Raw genomic sequence first — 21827 nt, forward strand, 5'->3', positions numbered from 1 at the left:
GTGAAATCCAGCAAAGATAGTGGTGAGGAAGGCTTCCAGGGTTATTCCTAACAAGCAGATCATGTTAGAGCCAAGGAATGTTTAGTTTTTTTAGATAAAGAAATCCCAAGACAGTTTTCTACACAATAATGTGGATTCAAAACTGCTGCTTGGAGATTTGGGTTGTTTTGTTTTTTCCAGATTTCTCTTTTATATAAAATTGCAATATTTCAGATTTTCCTTCTAGAATATGTTAGAAATTTGTTGTACTGCTTGCAAAAAAATGTTTTACGCTAATTAGTTTTACTTCCAATGATTTCAAGGTCAGGCACTCAGCATTTAATTTACTTCAGACAGCACAGAATTCAGTGGCACGTATCTCCCACCACTCTTTCTGAAGATTTGCCATTCTCTTGACGACAGTAAATGCTAACCTGCATCATCAAAAGTTGTCATTGCTCCTCAGAAGCAGAGCCCTTCTCATCATATATATTCTTCCAGTTCTGTGCTTAGAAACTGAGGCAATTTCAGCCACAGACAGAGCTAGGGTGTAAAGAATACATCTCAAACTACAGTGTGTTAAAACAACCTAAGATGATAAAGTTTAAACCTGCAAGAAATATTGTTACTTTTCACTAAGACTGAAATTATATTTAGAATGAACAAAGACTATATTAAAAACAACTCAGCTCTTACAGTGTCTGATCTTGTGCTATTAACACACACTGAAAAATATACGAAAATATTTAGTGGGGAGGTATTTTAACAAGTCTGGAGGAAGATAAAATCACAGCTACTGAGCTCTTCATTTTGGAAATGTTAATAAGCTGTGAACTGCTATGTTTGTGTTAACAAAAAGCTACACTTTTCTATCGGAGACTATTTCTATATGCTATTACCAAGATCACAGACACCCATATACCACCTTTGAGAGAAAAAGAACTTATTGCTAAAATTGCCAAATTGTTAGTGAAAATACAAGAACAAAAATGTTTAAAATAAATTATAAGTCAGAACTTGATAACAGAAGTTGTGGATATCATGTGTCTACACTGAAGTGCTTAGGAAGAATTGGAATAGAAAATGTTTTGTATTTCACAAAAACAGCATTTTTCCACATTTCATACCAAACACATTGTTTTGGATAAGTGCAACTGAAAAGGAGAAAGAAGTGTGAAGAAGTGGCATCTCTCTTTTCTACTGGGAATTTTCTTTTGTTGTTTACAGAATTTCACTATATAAATACTACGCCAGTTTCCTTCATGTAAAATTGCAATCCTGACACTTGCAGACATCCAGGAGAAATGAAGCCAGACTTCCATACTTGCATCACTAGATCAGTTACAGTCTCTGCTTGTAAAAGACAAGACAACAGAAGTGCTAAAACTGTCCAGTATATGGAGTCCAGTCACCCCTTTATCTGTCTGGTGTAAGTCAGTAAAGCTATAAACACAGACGTTGCACATTCACCTGAAGGGAGATGCAAATACACTAAAACTGTCTCAACAACCAAGCCAGACTGCACAGAGAAAAATGTTGCTCAGATCTGATTAGAGCTTGAAAATGACTACAACGATAGCAATTTTCCATCATCTTTTACTTTCTTCTAAAAGCAGTATCTTCTTCTGACCCTACATGTCTACTGCTTCCCATCTTCATTCCAAACATTTTTCCACAAGGCAGAAATAGTATTTCATTTCAGTGCCTTCATAATCTCATCACTGGCATTGCACTGCATTCATATGGGAATTACCACCAGTACCTAGCCCAGGAGATATCCAGGCCACATCTGTTTCAGACTTCAGTGTAGATTATGAAATCTACTGAACTTTGTCAAAGACAGATTTTTTCTGCAAGGAAGTGGATTTACGATCTTCCAGCATTACAAAAGAGTACTAATTTGATTCACACTCAAGCAACCAAGAATCAAGATTCTGTTTTGATACAGTGAGGAATACAGTGATATTTAAATCACATAAATAAAATGAGTACTTCAGACTTGAAAGTCTTGACATCTCTTAATGATCTCACAGAATTTAATAACTCTGATAGCTAGAGAACAGAAGACTTTTGAAAAGAAACAGATAGGGTATTTTTTCTTACCCTGATTTCTCACTCAGTTTTCTTTCATTGTTGAGAAGCACTGCCTCTTCTTTCAGTTCTTGTTCTGTGAATGTGTTATTCCCAAGCTCCTGTTGATTATTTGTTTCCCGTGCATCACCCACCTGCAACACAAAAGCATGTGTTCTTGTGATATCCAAACTGTCATCCTTCGTAGACAGCTCATGGAAGGAAGAGCAGCTTTTGTGTTCAAATAATTCTGTAAAAGAAGTTTCTACCTGAAATTCTGCTTGAGTTTCAAGAGTTGATTCCTGCCCTCCAGCAGTTTCTGCTATTTTGCCACCATGTCCAGACTCAAATTTTGGCTTCTCTGACTCAGCAGAAATTTCCACAGATGATATATCACAGACTTCATTTTGGCACAATATAATCCAACCCTCATCTTGCCCAAATCTTTCTCCTGATTCCCTTTCATCCTCCAGTTTTTGAGGCACAACAGAAGAGCTTTTCTCATCTAAGTCCCATTCAGCCCCACAAGCAGATTGGTCTTCCCTTTTATTTATTATGGAGATTGACTGAAAGGTATCCAATGGGCTTTGTGAAAATCCTTCATTAGATTCTGTTTGTCCAGGTACAACAGCGTCTTGAAACACAAAATCACTTTCCTTTGTTGAAGGCATATTTTCTTCCTCAGTAACAAGGATGTAATCCATCTCCACTGAAGTTGGATCTCTGTGAACCTGCATCCTCATGTCCTCCTTACTCTCTATACTTTCCAGTTCAGGGCTCTCAGAAGAGTTTGTTGGCTTATTCTCTCTTCTAAGCACAGAAGTAGCGCCAGCTTCTAAAAAAACAGACAAACAGAAATTCTTTTTAGTTTTCGAATTACTATTTTAGTCACCATGGCTAAATCAGTACTGTGAGATAAAGTTCCTTTCAGTTTTCTTTGACAGATTCTGTTAATGTGTACCTGAATTTTACAATATCATAATCATTGTTAAAGATTATACATTAACACCATAATCACTCCTAAGGGAAAAATGATTCAGTGTCCCATAGATCCTGCACAAACAACAGAAACAACATCCCAACTTGAAAGTTCAAAAGGTTTAAACATGCCTATAAGAATAATACTAGAACTACTCCCAACAGCAGAGTTCTGTACATCAAGGAGACACATATCTCAACATTCAGCAGAAATACTCCAGACATTTCTTTCCTGTTTTCTTACCAGGAGGTGATCTTTTATCTCCACCTGGCGGTGAGTCGAGATCAGTTGCTTCTTTCAAAACCTCAGAAATTCCTAGAGCTACTTGAGACTCTAAGAATGAAGGTTCTGACACATGATTCTTCTGAAGGATCTCTGGTAAAATGTCAGACACCTGATCTTCGATGCTGTTTTCTTTGGTCATTAGGATGCCTTCATTACCTTCCAAAGGAGTTAATGGTAAAGGCTTTTCAAAAGAAACATTGTTACAAAATGGCTGCTTTAACAACAGTTCATCCCTTGTACATCTGCTGCTAGAGGGTTCAGCATCAAAAGACATATGGAATGGTGGAGTGTACACCACTAGTGACTGGCCACTGGGCATTTCTTTAAACACAGGAACATCTTTCTCAATTAAGTCTTCATATTCTTTCATTATGTTCAAATGATCATTTGAATTAGATTCAAAGCCCTCGTTATCACCAAGAAGAAAGGATTCGGGAAAGAATATCTGTGTATTCTTTGATTCCCCTTCTGTTGCTTCACTGCCTGCTACTTCTAGTATATTAATTTCACCACATGTTCTCACTGGGATACTAGCAACTGATGTGTTATGTTCCAAACCCTTCTCAGATTCATCCAAGCACTCTGCTGTTATGCCATCACCAGTTATTTCTACCCTCTCAATATCAGAATATTTTCCTGCTTCATCCAAGGCACTAATTTCTTTCAAGTTCTGCTCTGCTTTATCAGGTAGAGTTAAATTCATGGGAACCAAGTCTGTTTGGAAGGTCACTATTTGAGACGAATCTGTTGGTGTTCCTTGATAACTTACAGGAGTATAACTTTCATGGAATGCATCTTTCAGATCTAATGATGTCATTCCTAAAACTTCACTGGGGATGTTGACTGATTCAGCTGTCTTAAGAGCAGGTTTATTTTCTAGATCACGTTTCAAAATTGCAAATTCTAGAGGCTCTTGAGAATTGGAAGACATAAGCCGATATGATTCATCAGTCTTTTCTGGATCATACTCTTGGGGTCTATTACTTTCAGATTCAGCCTCTGTCTTCTGCATTACTAACTGACTCTTTGTGTCAGAATCTATCTCTTTACTCTTATTTGAATGCATGTGAGTCATCTGACTATCTTGTCCTTCAGGTTTTACACTAATCTGGGAAGATGGAATAGAGGCATGCTTAACTTCATATTCTTGGCACACATCTGGACTGTTTGATGCCTCAGAACTACTGTCTTGCTCGCAATGATTTAATATATCAGGATTTTCACTAACTGATTTCAAAGTAACAGGCTGTTCAGCACTAGTCCACAGGTCAGGTTCCACTGAAAACAACTGATTATCCTCTTTTGTGTTATCTTGTAAAATATCTGGGATAAGTGCAGTTTGGGAAACCAATACATTCCACATTGGACTTGACTTCTCTGCCATTTCAAAAGACAAGTCTTCTACAGTGAAAGCACATGGTAGATGGTTGTGTTCTACTGTTTCACAAGTGTTTAACTGTTGTTCTAAAGGGATGAGACTTACATTTCCCTCATGCCCTTCTGGTTGATTAAGTGCTGTGTTTTTTTGATCCGTTGTATTTGACATATCTTGTTGATCATATGAAGAATGATTCTGTGAAGTCAGTTGACTACTCTCATTTGTAGGGAAAAACTGTTCTTTCAAGTCCCTTTCTTCAGTGTCATCTAGTATAAAAGGATCATATTGTTTGAACTCCACAGTGTCTTCATTTACTTGACTATCAGAAATATTCATAGGATATAATAGCCTTTCATTTTCTTTCACATCATAGTAAAGGTGAACAGGCTGATTTCCATCATTTGGTTCAGTGGAATGTGTTTCTGTTAGCTCTTCATTTTGTGCAGGTGATCCACAGGACTCCTCCTTATTGTTTGTTACTTGATATGTTACAGAGTGACTTGAAATCGAATACTGGTCTTCCAACAGGTTTTCTCCACAAGTTGGTGAATTCCACCATCCTGAACTGTCATACGGAAAATCAAATGTTCCTACACTGGATTTCCAATCAGTTCCTAAATCAACTGCCAATGACAAACTCCACATATCACTTTTTGCAAAGTATTCTTCTTTTTTACCACCAACAGAAGTCATTGTTGCATCTGCATTCATCTGATACAAATGTGAACCTTCTGTGCTACCCAGTTTTTTGCTGCAAAGACTCACTTGAGCCTTATTCTGAAGTGTTTCACGCTGATCTAAATATTCAGAAGTCTCGTTATGCTCCATTATGTTAAAGTCCTCCTGTGATACATTCTGAACTTCAATTGTTTCAGGGTTTTTATTTAAGATATCTACAAAGATCTCTTCTGCCACTTCATTTTTTGCATCCAAATTGTCTTCATTTGTTTCAGGATTTGTTGCATTTGATTTTGCATAATCTGCACCAATTTCAGATAATTTGTGCTCCTTGTTTTCATATGTGGAATCTTCATTCAGTTCTTCTGGACATGCCTCTGAATTCTCTGAATCCTCATTTACTTCTGGACTTGATAAAGAAGATACAGTATCATCATCTACATGAGCATTCCAAAAATCTAAGCTTTTGGGAACCTTATTCTGTGCTGTGCTTGTTTCAAATTGTTCCTGATATTTATTCCCAAATTCTTTGATTTTGCAAGCCTCCTTAAGATTTTCATTATTTTTAATATCCCATATAACTTTATTTTCTTTGTGATTACTGTCAACTGGAAGTTCTCCCCACACATTCACTGATGCGTCACTTAAATCAGGGCTCGTTCCACTTGAGTGTGTATAGTCATCTATTGAATCGCTCCATACATTATCTTCCTCCAAATAACTTCTGATCTGTATATCCTTTGAAAGGCTGCTTGTGGTGGTTGCCATTTCATGGATTTCACTTGCTTCAGGACTTGTTCCAGGAGATTTCAAATCCTCATGCTGCTGTAAATTCCAAGCAGTTTCAGGAGAACTGTTATTAAGTGTTGCACATAGTTCCCTACATAGCTTATCAGCAGATTCTAAATTTTCAGAATTTTCATTTTTCCCCAAAGCTATATAATGTGAAAATGAATTATCCATCATAGATATATCTGTGATGTCAGGAACACTGACATAACCAGCAGAAGGACTCTTCTTAAATTTAGATGGAGACTCATCTATGAAAAAATTTTCATGAGTGGTGCTCAGTTCTGAGCTATTTTCAAAAGACACTAACTTAGAATTACTTATGTATGGGTGGTTCAACACTTTATGTGAGCCCTCTATTATATATCCCACTGTTTCTGGTGGCTCATTCATTAAGGGAATTGACACAGGTAAGTGGCAACTGGAGTCATTCTTTCCAGAGTCATTCCAGGTGTCTGACTTTACAGGCATTTTAGAAGAATTATTTTCAAAGATACTTTCCATCTCAGGACTTGTTGACTCATTATCTGTGACTAAGGCTTCCAAACTAAAACTACTCCTTATTTTTTCTAGTGATCTAGAAAACTCAGATTTTGACCTCTTGTCTTCTGAATCTGTGTTACATGAAGGCTCATTGCTGTCTTCTGCTGGTTTGCTGCAAATGTCAGTAATAGTTTGTTTTCCATTTGCCTCATCTGTTATCTTATATTCCTCTTCTCTTTCCTGAGAGGTGACAATGGCATTGTCCCAGCCTTCCTCACAATCCTGCTCATTTTGTAAATTTCGTAAGTTAAGATGTTGCTCTAAATGCTGACTATTCAACTTTTCATCAACATCTGGAGTGTTTTGTGCTGGCTCCTTACTCGGTGTCTCATTTCCTAAATCACATATTTTCAGATCCAAACTATTTTGAGCATCTGAAGTTGGTGTAGATGTCCTTGTGTCTTCTACAGGAGCACTGCTCAATGCTTCTATCTTTTCAGCTAAACTTTGTGCAGTATTTACTTCATTCTGTGGTGGTGATAAGTCATTCACTGTTTGATTGTATGTAACTCTTTTGTTTTCAGATGCAGAAAAGATATTTTCATTAGTATGTACCTCAGTTGAAAAATACTGATCTGTTGCTCGTTCTGAATTAAGTAACAGTTCAACAGAGGTAGAAAGAGCAGTACTGTTCGAATTTCTTTCTTGTAATTGGGCATCAACTTTATTTAAGGATGTGCTCCAGATGTCTGTGTCCTTGGATCTTGAAAAGGGCATGTTTATAGGAGACAATAGTTCATTATTTGCTTTCTCAAGTGCTTTTGGTTCAGCCACATTTGGGCTTATCAATTTATCAGTAATTGTTTCTTGGACAAAATCTTCGCCCTCATTTTCTCTTCCATTTTCCACATATGTAGGTGATATATAAGAATCAGACGTTGAGTAATTGGTGTCCGGTGGAGAAACAGCTAAGTCTTCACCTACATTTGATGAACAAAGATCTGAGTGTTTATACAAGAAGGTATCATCCCAGGGCACCACTCTTTCTGTTACTTCTTTCCTGATGTTTTTATCATACATATTCCAGGTCTCTACATTTTCAACTTGTGTTGGTCTGTTCTTAGGGTCGTGAATTAGAGTTTTTTTCTCTGTTTCTAATGTGGAGTTATTCTGCATATTGTTGATATCAGAATTTGTATTTTCAGATGATTGACTCTCTTCTAGGGAATAACATCTTTTTTTATCCCAGGCTTGTAGATATACCTGGGTAGATGAGTTTTCAGTCTCACTGTCTGCTACAATTTCTGAAGAATCTGATAAACTATATTTTGTTATGGTCCATTTCTCAGGAATATTCACTGATTTTTTTTGTCTATCTAGTCTGGACACATTCCATACTTCTTCTGAGGATCTAGCAATATTTTCTGCCTCAAACTTCATCCAGACATCATAAGAGTCTCCTTTCCCTTCCTCACTGGACCATGCATCTGACATCACAGGTGTTGGCTGACTGATTTTCCACGCAACATTAAAACTCTCTGATTCTTGTTCTGTCCCCTCTGAAGAAGCAGTTTGCAAACACAAATGTTCACCGTTTACCTCTTTTTTCTCTTGTTTTTGATTATCTTGTTTAAACTGATTATTCCACTGAGCTGTTGTTGCGTATTCCATTTGCTCAGGCTGTTTTTGGAGGAATATAGAATCTGATGCTCTTCTATCAACATGTCCTTGTAGCAGTGGGCTTGCTTTACAATTGTTCCACAAGACAGGGCTTTGAAATACAGATTCTTGTTCACTTGAACTCCATGTATCAGCATTTCGGGACTCTAAGTCAAAGCCATCCCACCAGCTTCCATATCTAACACGTGAATGAGAACACTTTGTGTCCTCTATTTCATTTATTTTTTTAATGACTTCTTGTGGGAAAAATAAAGGCTGCCCATTATCTAGTGGTGAGGTTTCTACAAGACTGTTCATTGGAGTCAGTGGAATTCTTGAATCAGCAGATTTCAACATTTCTGGTGAGGAAGTATCACCTTCAACTAAATTAATCAAACTTGAGGTTTTCTCAAACATTTCTCCTGGATTCACATCAAATTCAGCTAAACTGTCTTCCTTCTTTGCTGTCATAACTAAGTCAGTTGAATAATTTGCCGTATCACTTTCTAGCAAGCTTGCTTCATCATGTTCTTTCTGCACAGCAAGTTGTTGACCTTCTGATGAATCACTATTAAGGAAATAGTCATCTGTTGGAGAACAGTCAACAGAACGAGAAGATGATTCAGATGGAGCTGTAACCATTGGTGCTAGATCAAAATTGAAAAGGTCGAAGTTACCACTGCTGCCTATTGATTGAGGTTTTTGTTCTTCTGCTATTGCTCCTTCAGGAATAGGGCTATAGGAATCAAAGCCAGGCAGAAGACTATGATGGGAAACAGCACCTTCTGCAACAGGGCTGTCATCACTAAGGAAAACAGAGCTCTCCTTGGAAGACCGGCTGCTTCTAATGGTAGCCAAGCCACTGTCTGGACTCACAAGGTCTACATTAAGATCAACATGGACTTGAATGGATCCATTTAGATCCTGAGGATTTTCTATAAAGTTGACAGAACTGGTCTGTGGTTCTATATCAGAACCATATAACTCCATAATACCAGAAGACCCTTGTGAAAGTGGAGCACTCCCAGCAACAGCTTCAGTAGAAGATGTTCTACTGTTTGATACCATTTCTGGTTGTCTTCTATTCATGACTTCCTTAATGAGAAGAAAAATTTGATCACAGGTAACCAAAGAATTTTCTTGATGATAAATAAGAATTTGGTCACATCCACACTCCAGTGGATCCAGCTCCAAGCAAGGATTTTGACATTCTTCTAATTCACAGCAAATCTGTTGAAAAACAGGATGTTTCAAAAACAATTACAAACATAGGTAGCAGGTCACAGTCTATTCCACCGTGCAACACAGTCATAGCAATCTATTCCCATTTACCTACAACAGAACACTTTACACAATAAATAGATGAAATATTAAAAGTTCGGTATAAAATATATATTATGCAATTGATCATAATGTTTACATCAAATAATACAATTTGACTTTCAAGTTTATTTTTCATTAGTAAAAGAAAATCCAAATTCTTAATTATTGCCTTAAGAAATCTGAGTAAAATATATAAAGGGTATGTAAGAAAAGAATTTCTAGAATAATCAAGTTCATAAAATAAATACGTTTATGTCAATCCTGAAGCAATAGGGTCCTTTAGGTATCTGTTTCTAAAATGAGAAGTTTTAAGAAAAAGACAAAGGTACAAGGAGTTGCCCTGTGGTAATTTCCTCAATTTGGGGACAAATACATGGGAAAAAGACAGACAGCATTTGACTTTGGATAAACTTTTGCTCTAGAAATAATTTGGCTTAATTTCAGAGCTTAAATTATTTAGTGATAAAATACACAGATATGAGATCTGGACAGTTCCATTTATATGCTTGTTCATGACCCATTGTAAAAGAATAAATCACAATCACTGTCCTTCATGACATTATGTGTATTGTACATTAAAATATAAAAAAAAGCCAAAATCAGTAAAAATAAATAAATAATTTTGTTTTGTTCAGTCTTACTGTACTTCCTGTGACTATCAAATCTTTCTATTAGGCTGTTCTGAAGCAATCATGAATAACACAATCTTGCATTTCACATCACATTAATAATGCAGTCGTTTCAAATTGCTACTCCATTGCCAGCCTACTGTAGTTACTTCTTGTATCCACCTAGTTTTTAAACTTTTGCATATCTTTTTTAAAAAACACTATTTTTCAAGAAAAATATTTCTAAATTATTTTTCTTGAAAAACACTATTTTTCAAGAGAAATACTTCTAAAATATTTTTCCCGATACTTACTTGATTGCCTAGCTCTAAGTTTTCCGAGTATACTGCTATTTGCCGTTTTGTTTGTTCCTCATCTGACAAAGAGTTGGCCAAAATGACAAGTACATCAAACCCATATTTATATATGAATGCTTTCAGATCACCAACGAGATTCCTGTGTAATAGGCAGTCCTGAAATAAGGTAAGAAATTTAGAGGTCAGTGCATTTTTCTTATTCTTTCCATCCAAATCTGTGGTGAAAATAGTCAGAAACACTAATACACAACAGTGGCTCTACTCATAGAATCATAGAATCACAAGGATGGAAAGGACCTGCAAGATCATCTAGTCCAACCGTCCTCCCATTGCCATTGCTACCACAAGCACTAAACCATATATTGTAGCTCCTCATTCAGACACCTTTTGAACACTGCCAGGGACGGCGACTCCACCACCTCCCTGGTGGTGGAGCCATTCCAGTGCCTGACCACTCTCTGAGAGAAAAAAATTTTCCATATGTCTAACGTAAATCTCCCCTGGCGCAACTTGCAACAATTTCCTCAGGCCCTGTTTGTTGCCTGGGAGAAGAGGCCAAGCCCCTCCTCATCACAACCTCCCTTCAGAAAGTTGTAGAGTGCAATGAGGTCTCCCCCGAGCCTCCTCTTCTCCAGACTAAATCCCAGCTCCTTCAGCAGCTCCTCATAAGTCTTGTGCTCCAGACCCCTCACCAGTTTCATTACTGAAGAGCAGGTCTAGCAGGGCATCACCCCTGGTAGGCTCTCGTACCAGTTGTGTAAGGAAGCTGTCTTCCACGCATTCTAGAAACTCCTTGGACTGCTTCCTCTCAGTGTATTATACTTCCAACATATGTCAGGGAAGTTGAAGTCTCCCATGAGAGCCAGTGCTGGTGATTGTGCATCTTCTGCAAGCTGCTCATAGAATGTCTCCTCCTTCTCTGCATCCTGATTAGGTGGTCTGTAACAGACCCCCACAAGATGTCACCTTTCCCCCAGTCCTTATCCATAGACACTCAACTTTATCATTCCTAACTCTTCAACATCAAAATACTCTGTAATATAAAGAGCCACACCACCACCCTTCCTCCCTTGTCTATCCTTTCTGAAGAGCTTGTAGCCAATCATCACAGCACTCCAGTCATGGGAGTGGTCCCACCATGTTTCGGTAATAGCAACTAGGTCATAGTTAGCGTGCCACACAACCGCTTCAAGCTCCTCCCGCTTGTTGCCCATGCTGTGTGCATTGGTATAGATATACTTCAGCTGAGTCATCTGCCTCACCCCTAGCTCAAGCATCACTCCCCTTAGACTAGAGAAATGTAGAATTAGCTAGATTTTGCAGTGTAAGTTATCCATTCTTTTTCTGACTTGGGGCCACAATGCATGAAGAGCAAACGGCCCTCTTCAGTCATCAGTTCTGAAAATTGCTAGTGAAGAAATTACCAGAAATTTTATTTTCTCCCTTATGTTCCTATTTGTATTTGAGATTTTTTTTTTATCTTCAAGTTAAACACAGTGTCATATGCTATAATAGTTGTGATACTGCCAAGCTACATTGGCCCTGAATAAACAGCAGTTCATCATAAATACAGAACAACTGTATATGCAGATTGGCGTATTATTCCCTTGCATCTGTCTCCTACCTGATAAATTAGTGTTTTGGTTAAATAAATACAAATACTATTTATTAATCTGCTCAAATTGTCCACAAAATGCCTATCCCCCCCCTGTAAGTTGAACTTAAAAAAAAATCTTTTTGTCAAGAGCTTTGGAAGTAGATTCCTTCCTAGATTAGAAATGAGATTCTGCTTTGATGTTTGCAATATGTAGAACAATAACTTGTTCTACATTAAAACCATACCGAAGTCAGCTAATAGTTTACTGGTGGACATTCACATATAAATTCTGAATAGGGAGATAAGGTGAAGAATTATGCTGAATAAGGTTTGAATGTCCAACCACGTCTCAGCTATTCACTCACACCCAGCTGGGTACAAAAAGGAAGATCAGATTCATTGTACAAGGTGTTCACTAATGTAGACATGGTAAATAAACGACAGGTTTAATAAACATTCAGCCTTCTAGCCTCATTATTCTCCAGCTTCTAAATTATTTCTATATTGGTTGAATTAATTGAAAATGCAAGGGACTTAACATTTTCTGCTAAAATCAACTGACTGAACAGGAAACTTCATGAAAGAAACACTGCCTGGGATAATTTCTGTCCACTCACTGCCAGACTGTGCTCACATCCATTGCTGGCATCCATAAACATTCAGTAAGCATCAATGAATGTGTGCCATTTTTAATGCATGGAGGAATTCAATGACACGCTTTTAGTTCAGACGCACTTCCACCTCACACACCATTTTATCAGACTGTTCCTCTGCTGTCATATGTCACATGGCAATAAAATGTAGTGGAATATTGGGCAAAAGGTTCAACTTCTACCATACCACCAACATCCGCCTTGTACATTGTGCGCCAACATGATAAAAATGGCATAAAAAGAAGGCATTATTTTGGGAACCACCCTTGCAAAAGGTCTAGTGACCAAAAGAGAGAAGTCTCTTCTGCAGCCAGGATATGCCCAATGTGCCGTATGAAGACCACTGCCAGTTCAGTGCTACATCTTTCAGGGTTCCCATAACATAAAAGGACATAAGACATTCCCTCCTAAAAACATTAGCTCTAGAAAACAGTATTTTAAAGTTACCTTACCAAGCTTCTCTTTCTTTTTCATAATGGACCAGCACTGCCTACTGTAAAACACTCAGCAGCACAGGAAAGTGTTTATTAAATACCATGTCTTTAAACAAAACATGCAGATTACATACGGATTTAAAAATCTGAGATGGAAAGGGAAGTTTTACAGTGACATAAAATCAGCATTAATACTGAGGATGTCATTAAAAGCATAGGCCAAGTTGAGCAGAATTAAGTGATCATAGCCAATTTGTTACTTTGTATGATGAATCTTACACTACAGACAACTGTTTGACAAAATTTTCATTATTCAGCAGAGGTATGAAACCCAAGACTGCTTTCATTCTGCAGCATCATGACAAATATATAAGCTTATCACCCTATTGCATAAACATTTACTAACATTCAGATAATACCTGAGAATATAAGTTACTAAAATTTCCCAAACATAGTCATTTTAATAACCAATAATAAATATTTCGTAGAACTTGTTAATTAAATGTGTGTCCACAAATGAAAAGAATGGTGAACAGAACTCATTAAAATAATGGGTCAAAAAGTATTTTTGTTGGACAATTTTGTTGCCTACGGTATTAATAAAATCAAGATCAAATTACACCTCTTACAGCATTGTGACTCAATTTATCTAACTGACTATTAATCAAAACATCTAAATAATATTTTTTAAAGCAAAGGTAACTTTATTAGTAATATTACATATTACTGATCAATTTTTAATACTTATCTTAGTTCCACCTCCACATTTCCATACATTTTACACTTCTGAACAATTGCTACAAACACAAGCACTCAAATCTTCAAACAGACTTTCATGAACAAGAAATTCTTACATAAAATTACCAAGGACTATAAATTGAAAGATATAATAGACATAAGGAATCTTCCATAAATTTGCTAAGTAAACAACCAGAATGTTGGATGTATTATAAACACTAACAGAAGATAAAACATCTTCAGAAATGAACAAAAAAGCTGCTACATCCCAATTACAAGCAGTGTAAAATACAGTATTGATGAATTTGTGTAATAGGAAATGCATTTCAAGATAGTCGAAGCATGACAAAGGTCAAATTGTTCATTTTATACTACTTTTCCTTTCTTTATTTGCATGTTTTGGTTTAAATATTAATTCGTATTTGCAGTATGCAGTAGGTAAACAACATATATAAGCATTATTAGTTGTAATGCCCTCCAAATACCCTACTACAAAAAAAAGACTAAGTATACTTGAAATGTATTTTACATGAAATAGATAATAACTGATATTAAACGTATTTTACAAGTGCACTGGCAATATAGTGAACAGCAGTGTGGATATTGGAGAAATTGAACAGCTTAGCAATTGTAATAAAACCATGCATTTGCTTTGTCTAATCCACTTTAAAAGTTTATACTATGCTAAGAACATGGGGTCTGCTCTAAAACAACTTGTTTTGTTTTTTAATCATTCAGGCAAACAGAATATGAAAGCTCAACAAATCAATGAGCTTTTGATGTATTTTGCAACACAACAGTTATTATGCATTTCTGTTGTGAAATGCTTTACAAATTTTATGCAGGCTGTATGCTGGAACTTATTTCTCTGAACTCAATTTTCTTATAGGAACTGAATAGCTAAAATGTGTGCAAACCTGGGCAGACCTAAAAAAGAAGTAAAGTCTCTAAAAAATACTCAAAGAGAATTGGTAATTTCTCCCTTTCTACACTTTCTGATATATGAAGCCAACAGTCAATTACCCAAGTTATCACTGTAAATGTACATTACACACCTGATTCTTTTGAGCTAACTGTGTCAATATTAACCTGATCAAATTAAGAACAAACTCTCTCTTTTGTTCTTCACACTCCTCACATAGAGAGCACAATATGGCTTTTGTCAGAGATGCTCCATCATTTTGGCTCAAGGAAACTGTCAGTACAGTTTGGGATTCGTTATTCATGGGCAGATATCCTGATGGGTCTAATGAAGCCTTTCTGCTGACAACTCATTTGCTAAAAATACCCAGCCATCACAAAATATAAATGAGGAATATCACTGCAACCCATTACAGTTTTCACATCCAAAACAATTATCACTATCCAGAAGTCAATATACACTGCTTAACACTGTATTTTCTTAATATTTCAAGGTCAGTACTGCTGTATTCCAGTTTGTTTCTGTGTGATCACTGATAAAACTTTATGACATACTTAAATTGCAATATAATAGGGTAAACACCAATGTTATGGCACACATGCAGAGCTAACAGTCTGTGTGCCATTTGTTGTAAATCCAGCTAATTACTAGAAGAAGCCCCCATGTAAAATAAAAATTAAAGGAAAAAAAAAAAAAAAACAAGCAAAACAAACTCAGTTTTGCATAGAGGTTTCCAGGTAAGGTTGCTAAAAGCAGAAAACAGTATGAACAGAATAGTTCTTATCAGACTACACCAGATTATTCACTGTTTAATCTCTTCTTTGTATCAACACCACTGGTTAAAATGCACTACACAGAATTTATCTTTCCTGTAAGAAAAGAATCCACTTATCTGCTATACATTTCAATCTACAAAATAACAGCTCTGCCATACCAGGATTTACCAATCTTCTGAAAAGAACAACACAGCAACCAACTCTGCTGTGAGTTTCTAACACTTTCCTCTTAGGTCTGCTGCCAAAAGTTTCCAGAGAGAAAAAGGTATCAATCCCAAAATGAAGAGGGGGAGAATGGTTACCAGAAAGCTTGCACAGCCATGTCCTACAGAGTCCCCTATTACAACTGATGTTAAGCTTCAAGTTTCCTGAACTTTAACTTAGTAGGAAATGTAACCAGTAAGTACCGCACTGTGAAACACTCCACACAATACGTGATTAAGACATTCAGCACTGATCTCGCTCCTCATACTGTAGGTAAGAGCTCTGTTTTTAGAATTTCAATCATCTTTATAGAAGACAGAACAACTCAAAAAATAAAGCAAAGAAGAAAGAAGAATTCATCTATAATAAGATTCACTGAACAAAGCATGATCATTTAAATGTGTTTAGCCACTTCCATGCCCGACTGTCTTTTCTACACCTTTGGTCTACTTTCAGTTAATATTACTTAGCAATGGTCTTTGTGAAAGAAGATTGCAACTAAACAACTTTTCCTCGTGCTTTAAACAAGTTAAAATTCTGTGTTTGCAAATTCAGGCTTGATCACTCTAATAAAAAAAATTTAAAATAGTAATATTTAAAATAAATTTAAAAAAAGCTGCTCAGGTAATCAGCTAACCTTCTTTCATATTCTTTATTATTGTGTAATCTTTATTACACATTTTCAACTAGCTGAAACAGTTTTGAATTTAACAGATAGGGTACCATGTCTCCACATCTCATGAGAAATTATAATAGCATATATCAGAAGGACATCACAATGTCCTGTTCAGTTTAGAACACTCACCCTCCCACTCTGGAGCACCAGCAAATGGTGCTCAGAAAAGATCAGCAAGGATCACTAACAAAAGCAAGAACTGGAACTCTACCCTCAGCAAAAGGAATGCCAATTCTTAACCGTAAACAAAACAACTTCCCACAACCTCAGCAGTCTAAAACTAGTTTTGTTGTGCCTTCTTGTGCATGTGCACATATACTAAAAGAACAAAACATATCAGAAGTGCCCGAGATGTTTTGAGAGAGTGCTGCTTCTACTGCCTGATATAAACATCAAATACTTAATATAAACAAGTATAGGTAACAGAGTCCATATTGTTGTGCATGCAACTGCTAAATCAAGAAGCAAAAAAATAAACAATAACACAGTTCATCATCTGGTCTAGTGAGTTAACAGTGAAGGCCCTTGCTTATTTCCAAATTCAAAGTTTACTCTCACTGTTAATGAATATATTCTGTAATCAGAAAGTTGTGACTGACAAAAATAAAACTATCATTTAAAAAAAAAAAATTTCCTCCAATTGAAGGGCACTAAATATTTTGGAGTGCAAAATACAGCAAAACATATAGATTTAATTTTCAAATTTAGATGCCTAAATGCCACCATTTCTTTCAAGTATGTCTTCTAAAGTCAGTCTATATAACATAATTAAAGAGACGATCTTGCAATCATAGCAATACAACTTTTGCTGCAAGGAGAGAACTACTGGTAAATGCACTTTACTATGCTAAAATGTACCCTCTCCAGGCCACTTTGAAGGATAAACTAAGTATGAACATATTTTTCTTATGCTAACTGCATGTACAGTGAAGTTTCCTATTTAGAAAGCACAGGTATATGTAGCCACAGGGAAAAGATAAAGGAATTCTGAGATCTGCTCACATATCATAATAAAACATCACCTATACAAAATATTTAAAAAAAATCATACAAAATGAAGAAAAAACTTCTATGCTAAAGTAATGTATATGCAGTGTAATACATTACTCCCCTCAGAAACTTATAAGATGGAAAAAAAGAAAGAAAAGAAATGGCATTTTTATGTGTCACTAATCAACAGACCATGTGTTTATAGCATATATTTCTTGTTCTCCTTAGTTTTATAGTTCTTTGTCATCCTAGCTTAGGAATCTCATGTGATTTTTCCACAGCTTGTAAAACAGTTAAAAATACTGAAAAAACACAACCTACCACTTCAGTGACAAGGCTCATTTAATCACATACAATATTTATTTGATTTCAATTTTGACTGATTAGCAAGTGGTAACAAGCAAAAGGCTGACTTGCTAGAGTGATGAATTAAGACATAAGAAAAAACAATCATGAGCATCCATATACTGACCATGAGCAGTCCATTTTACCCAGACAAGCCTCAGGTGTAAATCTGTATCCCATAATTCATACCTTACAAAAAGCTCCCATGCAAACATGATAACAAAAACACATTTCTGGCTGTCAACAAAATTTCTGGCAGAATTAATCAACTATTCATCCATTCAGGCTCTTTGCATACCCTTTTGTCAAAGAGGGAATACTAAAAGATTTCTTTCCTCTTCCACTCACTCATTGCAATAGTTTTTAGAATCCATCAAGCCTGAGTTGATTTATTGAACTGTCTCATAGCTCAGCAGTATAACTATGGCAAATGAACTGGTAACTTCTCCAAAAACAGCAGTGATTAAACAATATCTGATTTATTTAATTCCTTCTAACTTCAGATCTGGAGTAATTTCTTAAAGGGCTGACTTGAATTCTTTAAAACTTCTATCTCCAATTTTATACCAATTTTATACCTTTGTTTCCATTTCTTTTTATTTATTTATTCTATTTTGACATTTGACAGAGTTATTTTTTCTTTACAATGGTCTGACCCTAGAACCACCAACATCTTCACATCTTTCACGCTACCTAGTATGGTTCAATCACAAGATTGATATTTCATACAATAATTCAATTTTTGGAGACAATACTGGCAGTATTGTACTTTTATGTAAATGATCTTCTTTATTATGCTTTGCGTACTCAATTATAATTACCCAGTTAAAGTATCTACCTATTTATTTAATTACATAGATAACTTTGCATTCATATTGAACTATTTTTGTATTTATCTAATTCCATTACTGATAATGAGAACTGTTATAAAAGTAGTTAAGGCACAAAAAAGAGATATGACAAGCAGTTTGAAACACTGTTTAAACATGGATTTTATTGCTGAACATCGTCCATTGAACCCCACGGAGCACATTTATCACTCACCAGCTTTGAATTTTTCTTCATAAAGATATATGACCTTTGCCTATTAGATTTCATTAGCAGGGCACCATACAAGGCTCCTCTGCAGATGACAGGATAGAAAGCTAAACAACCTCGCCTGAAGGATTTGTGAGAACAAGCCCATCTTCAATCTTTGTCCCTGGGAGGCACTTCTAACACCTGCCAACCACAGCACTATCATCAGAAAAACATTTAGAGATTTATCTTCAGGCTGGTGATTATAAGAGATAATTTGTTTGGAGTATGGATAAAGTTGGTCTAGCATAAACAAACTAGAAGCTCAAATTATACGATGAACCTCATTAACTATTGATTTAACCACTGCAAATCCATGAACAAATGTATCAAAATGTTAATTATTCCTAAAGATATAATCAAGAGGGAAAAAAAAATGCCAAGGCAAGATAGTTTAAAAATCCTGAACTATTCGAATGGGTGCTTTTAATACTTACAGCTTCAGTTTTCTATGGAGACTTGCTTCATCATAACGATAACAGTATTTTATTGCCATTTTCCCATAAACATATAGTTTTGTCTGACAAAAAGTGCTGTATCCCTTTGTTTTGGCTATTACAGAGGGATGAAAGAGAGAGTCCTCTCATCTTTTTTGCTTGGAGAGAGCAGAACACGACATAATGTAAAAATTTTCCAGTTGCAAGAAAAAAGTAATATTGTAAATGGATACTATCACAGCCTGAAAAATATACATATATAATTTATATTTTATCTTCTCTACATATTGTTTGTGGCCATAACTGAAAGTAACTTCCTTCTAATCACTAAAAATTACTTTCACTCAAGTTAATAAATCATCTGCTCTTCAGCCAAGAGCATATTTAGAAATAATGTAGCATAACTGGTCCTGAATACATTAGGTGCTTGTTTTCATACAGTGGAAGCTAAAGGGGAGAAAAGTGCTGTAAGACTTCCAATTGCAATCCTCCTTAATTCTACTCTGCTAGGGAAATAAAAAAGCTCATTTGTTGACAGGAAGTAGAAGGAAACCTGCAGCTTTTCCTCCAATATGGCAACCTAAACAAATCACTTCATGTTACTTGCACTTAACACCACTGTTTTTTAAGCTAGAGTTGACTGTAAAAACAACAAAAATCTTTCAGATGAGACTCAAAATTTTGCTGCCAAAAGAAGAAACTTGAGAAACTTCTGGTTATAATATTATCTCTCAGCATTAACTTCTTCTAAAATGGAATGTTATTTGAAGTAATATGATTAGTTTTCTGTATTTAAAAAAAAAATCTGCTACAAAATATTTTCTTTCAATTTGAGTGTTTATTACACAGCAGTGAAGTAATACAGATGGAGTCCTTCCATGCAAATGGACCTTAAATCTTTTTAAAATTGTTCTGATATTAAAAGGCAATGTTAAATGCCAAGTTACTGATTTTTATTATTTATTTCATCAAATTTACTTTGCTAGTTTATATAAGTATATATATATAAGTCATAGTCTAACTATATGAGTAAAACACAATTATTTAGAGTGAAACAGCAATAGCAATTATTTACAAAGAAAGGCAAATAAATTAGCAAGATGTTACTGATTTAAGCCCATCCAAACATTCAGATTTGTGCAGGACACAAACCTTTTCTCTCCATTAAAAACTACTTTTCCATTAAAAACCCTACTTTGAAAATGATCAGGTGATAATAAATTCAAAAGAATCATTTGTAGAAAATTCAGATCTGGTGCTCTTGTTATATTCTAAGCTCATTCAGTTTTGATCTTTTATTAATTTCCAGCAATTGCTGAATTGCTGAAGTCCTCTGTTTGTTCTAGTTCCCTTTTTTTTTTTCTTTAGCTTTTTTAAAGTACTGTGTTTCCTTTCTTGGTCTTTTGACTCCAAAGCGTTATTCTCAAAAAACGTACTTCTTCCATTTATTCTTCTTACTCCAAAGTATTATTTATTCCTAAATTTTCATTCTCCAGCACTGCAAATTGCAAGTTTATATATTAATTTTTACTCCCTTTATTACCATTCATGAGCTGTGTTCCCATTTTCTATTTCTCGGACTCTTTCCTATTACAACTGTATTCGCAGCTGTAACAACAGAAACCATTTCAAGTATTTAGTTTTAACTTTTTATTGGTCTTTCTTGTTGTCCCAAATCAATCTAATTGCAAACACAGTTTCCTGTTGAAGCAAAATGCTCTTTGATTGCACCTCAGTTTTTATTCTGCTTTTAACCTTGGTTCACTGTTTATGTTTTTATTTGGGCAGCAGAGACAGTCTGCTTTGAAATGCTCCAATCCAGCTGAATCTCTGGATATTCAAAAGTTGATATAGTACTAATGACAACTAAGTGTTCATTCTAGAAGTGTGAACAAATAGGCAAGTACAGACTGTAAAGAGCCAGAAACTGATGGAAAATCTCTCACTGAGGTCAAAGGATTTGGGCCAACAATACACTTTTAAGTATTCTCCACACAGCTCCCTACATGAACAATTGTCTCGCAGTCTTCCAGGTACCCAAGATTAGTAAAATGTCCTTCCACTGAGTCGAAGTTCTCTGCTATAAGTATAAACACTCTAGAAAAGAACTTTGAATTATTCTGATTGTCAATTTTGCTCTGCATGCTAAATCTCTAGCACCTTGCTTAGCCGTGAAATGTCCGTTACCTTGTTAAGTAGTCTTCATTTGGAAGACAACTAGAGGCAAGAGCAGCCTGCTTTCCACGCTCATTCAGTTCATCTCTATGCTGAGGAAGCCAAACATCTTTTTCCAAGACAAGTAAAGAAATAAACGGGGCTCTGTGTTTTCAGTGGAGCCAGCTTTAGTCTCAGTTGCAATCAATGGCTGTTTCTAAACAGTAGCTAGGAACTGGACAGAGATCATCAAATACTGTACACTGAATTTTGTCA

General features: G+C 35.8%; 1 protein-coding gene across 1 annotated transcript in view; it reads right to left on the reverse strand.

Annotated features, from left to right (window-relative positions):
- LOC104915087 (protein prune homolog 2) overlaps positions 1-21827 on the reverse strand; it is a 97770-nt gene that overhangs the window by 26291 nt on the left and 49652 nt on the right. Inside the window, exons 2-5 of the mRNA XM_019610517.2 lie at positions 10546-10704; positions 3272-9530; positions 2319-2884; positions 2083-2204 (exon numbers count right to left, since the gene is read on the reverse strand). Coding sequence (XP_019466062.1) covers positions 2083-2204; positions 2319-2884; positions 3272-9530; positions 10546-10704 — 7106 coding nt within the window. The remainder of the gene's footprint in view (positions 1-2082; positions 2205-2318; positions 2885-3271; positions 9531-10545; positions 10705-21827) is intronic.

Source organism: Meleagris gallopavo, chromosome Z (assembly GCF_000146605.3).
Source record: "Meleagris gallopavo isolate NT-WF06-2002-E0010 breed Aviagen turkey brand Nicholas breeding stock chromosome Z, Turkey_5.1, whole genome shotgun sequence".
Lineage (NCBI taxonomy): Eukaryota > Metazoa > Chordata > Aves > Galliformes > Phasianidae > Meleagris > Meleagris gallopavo.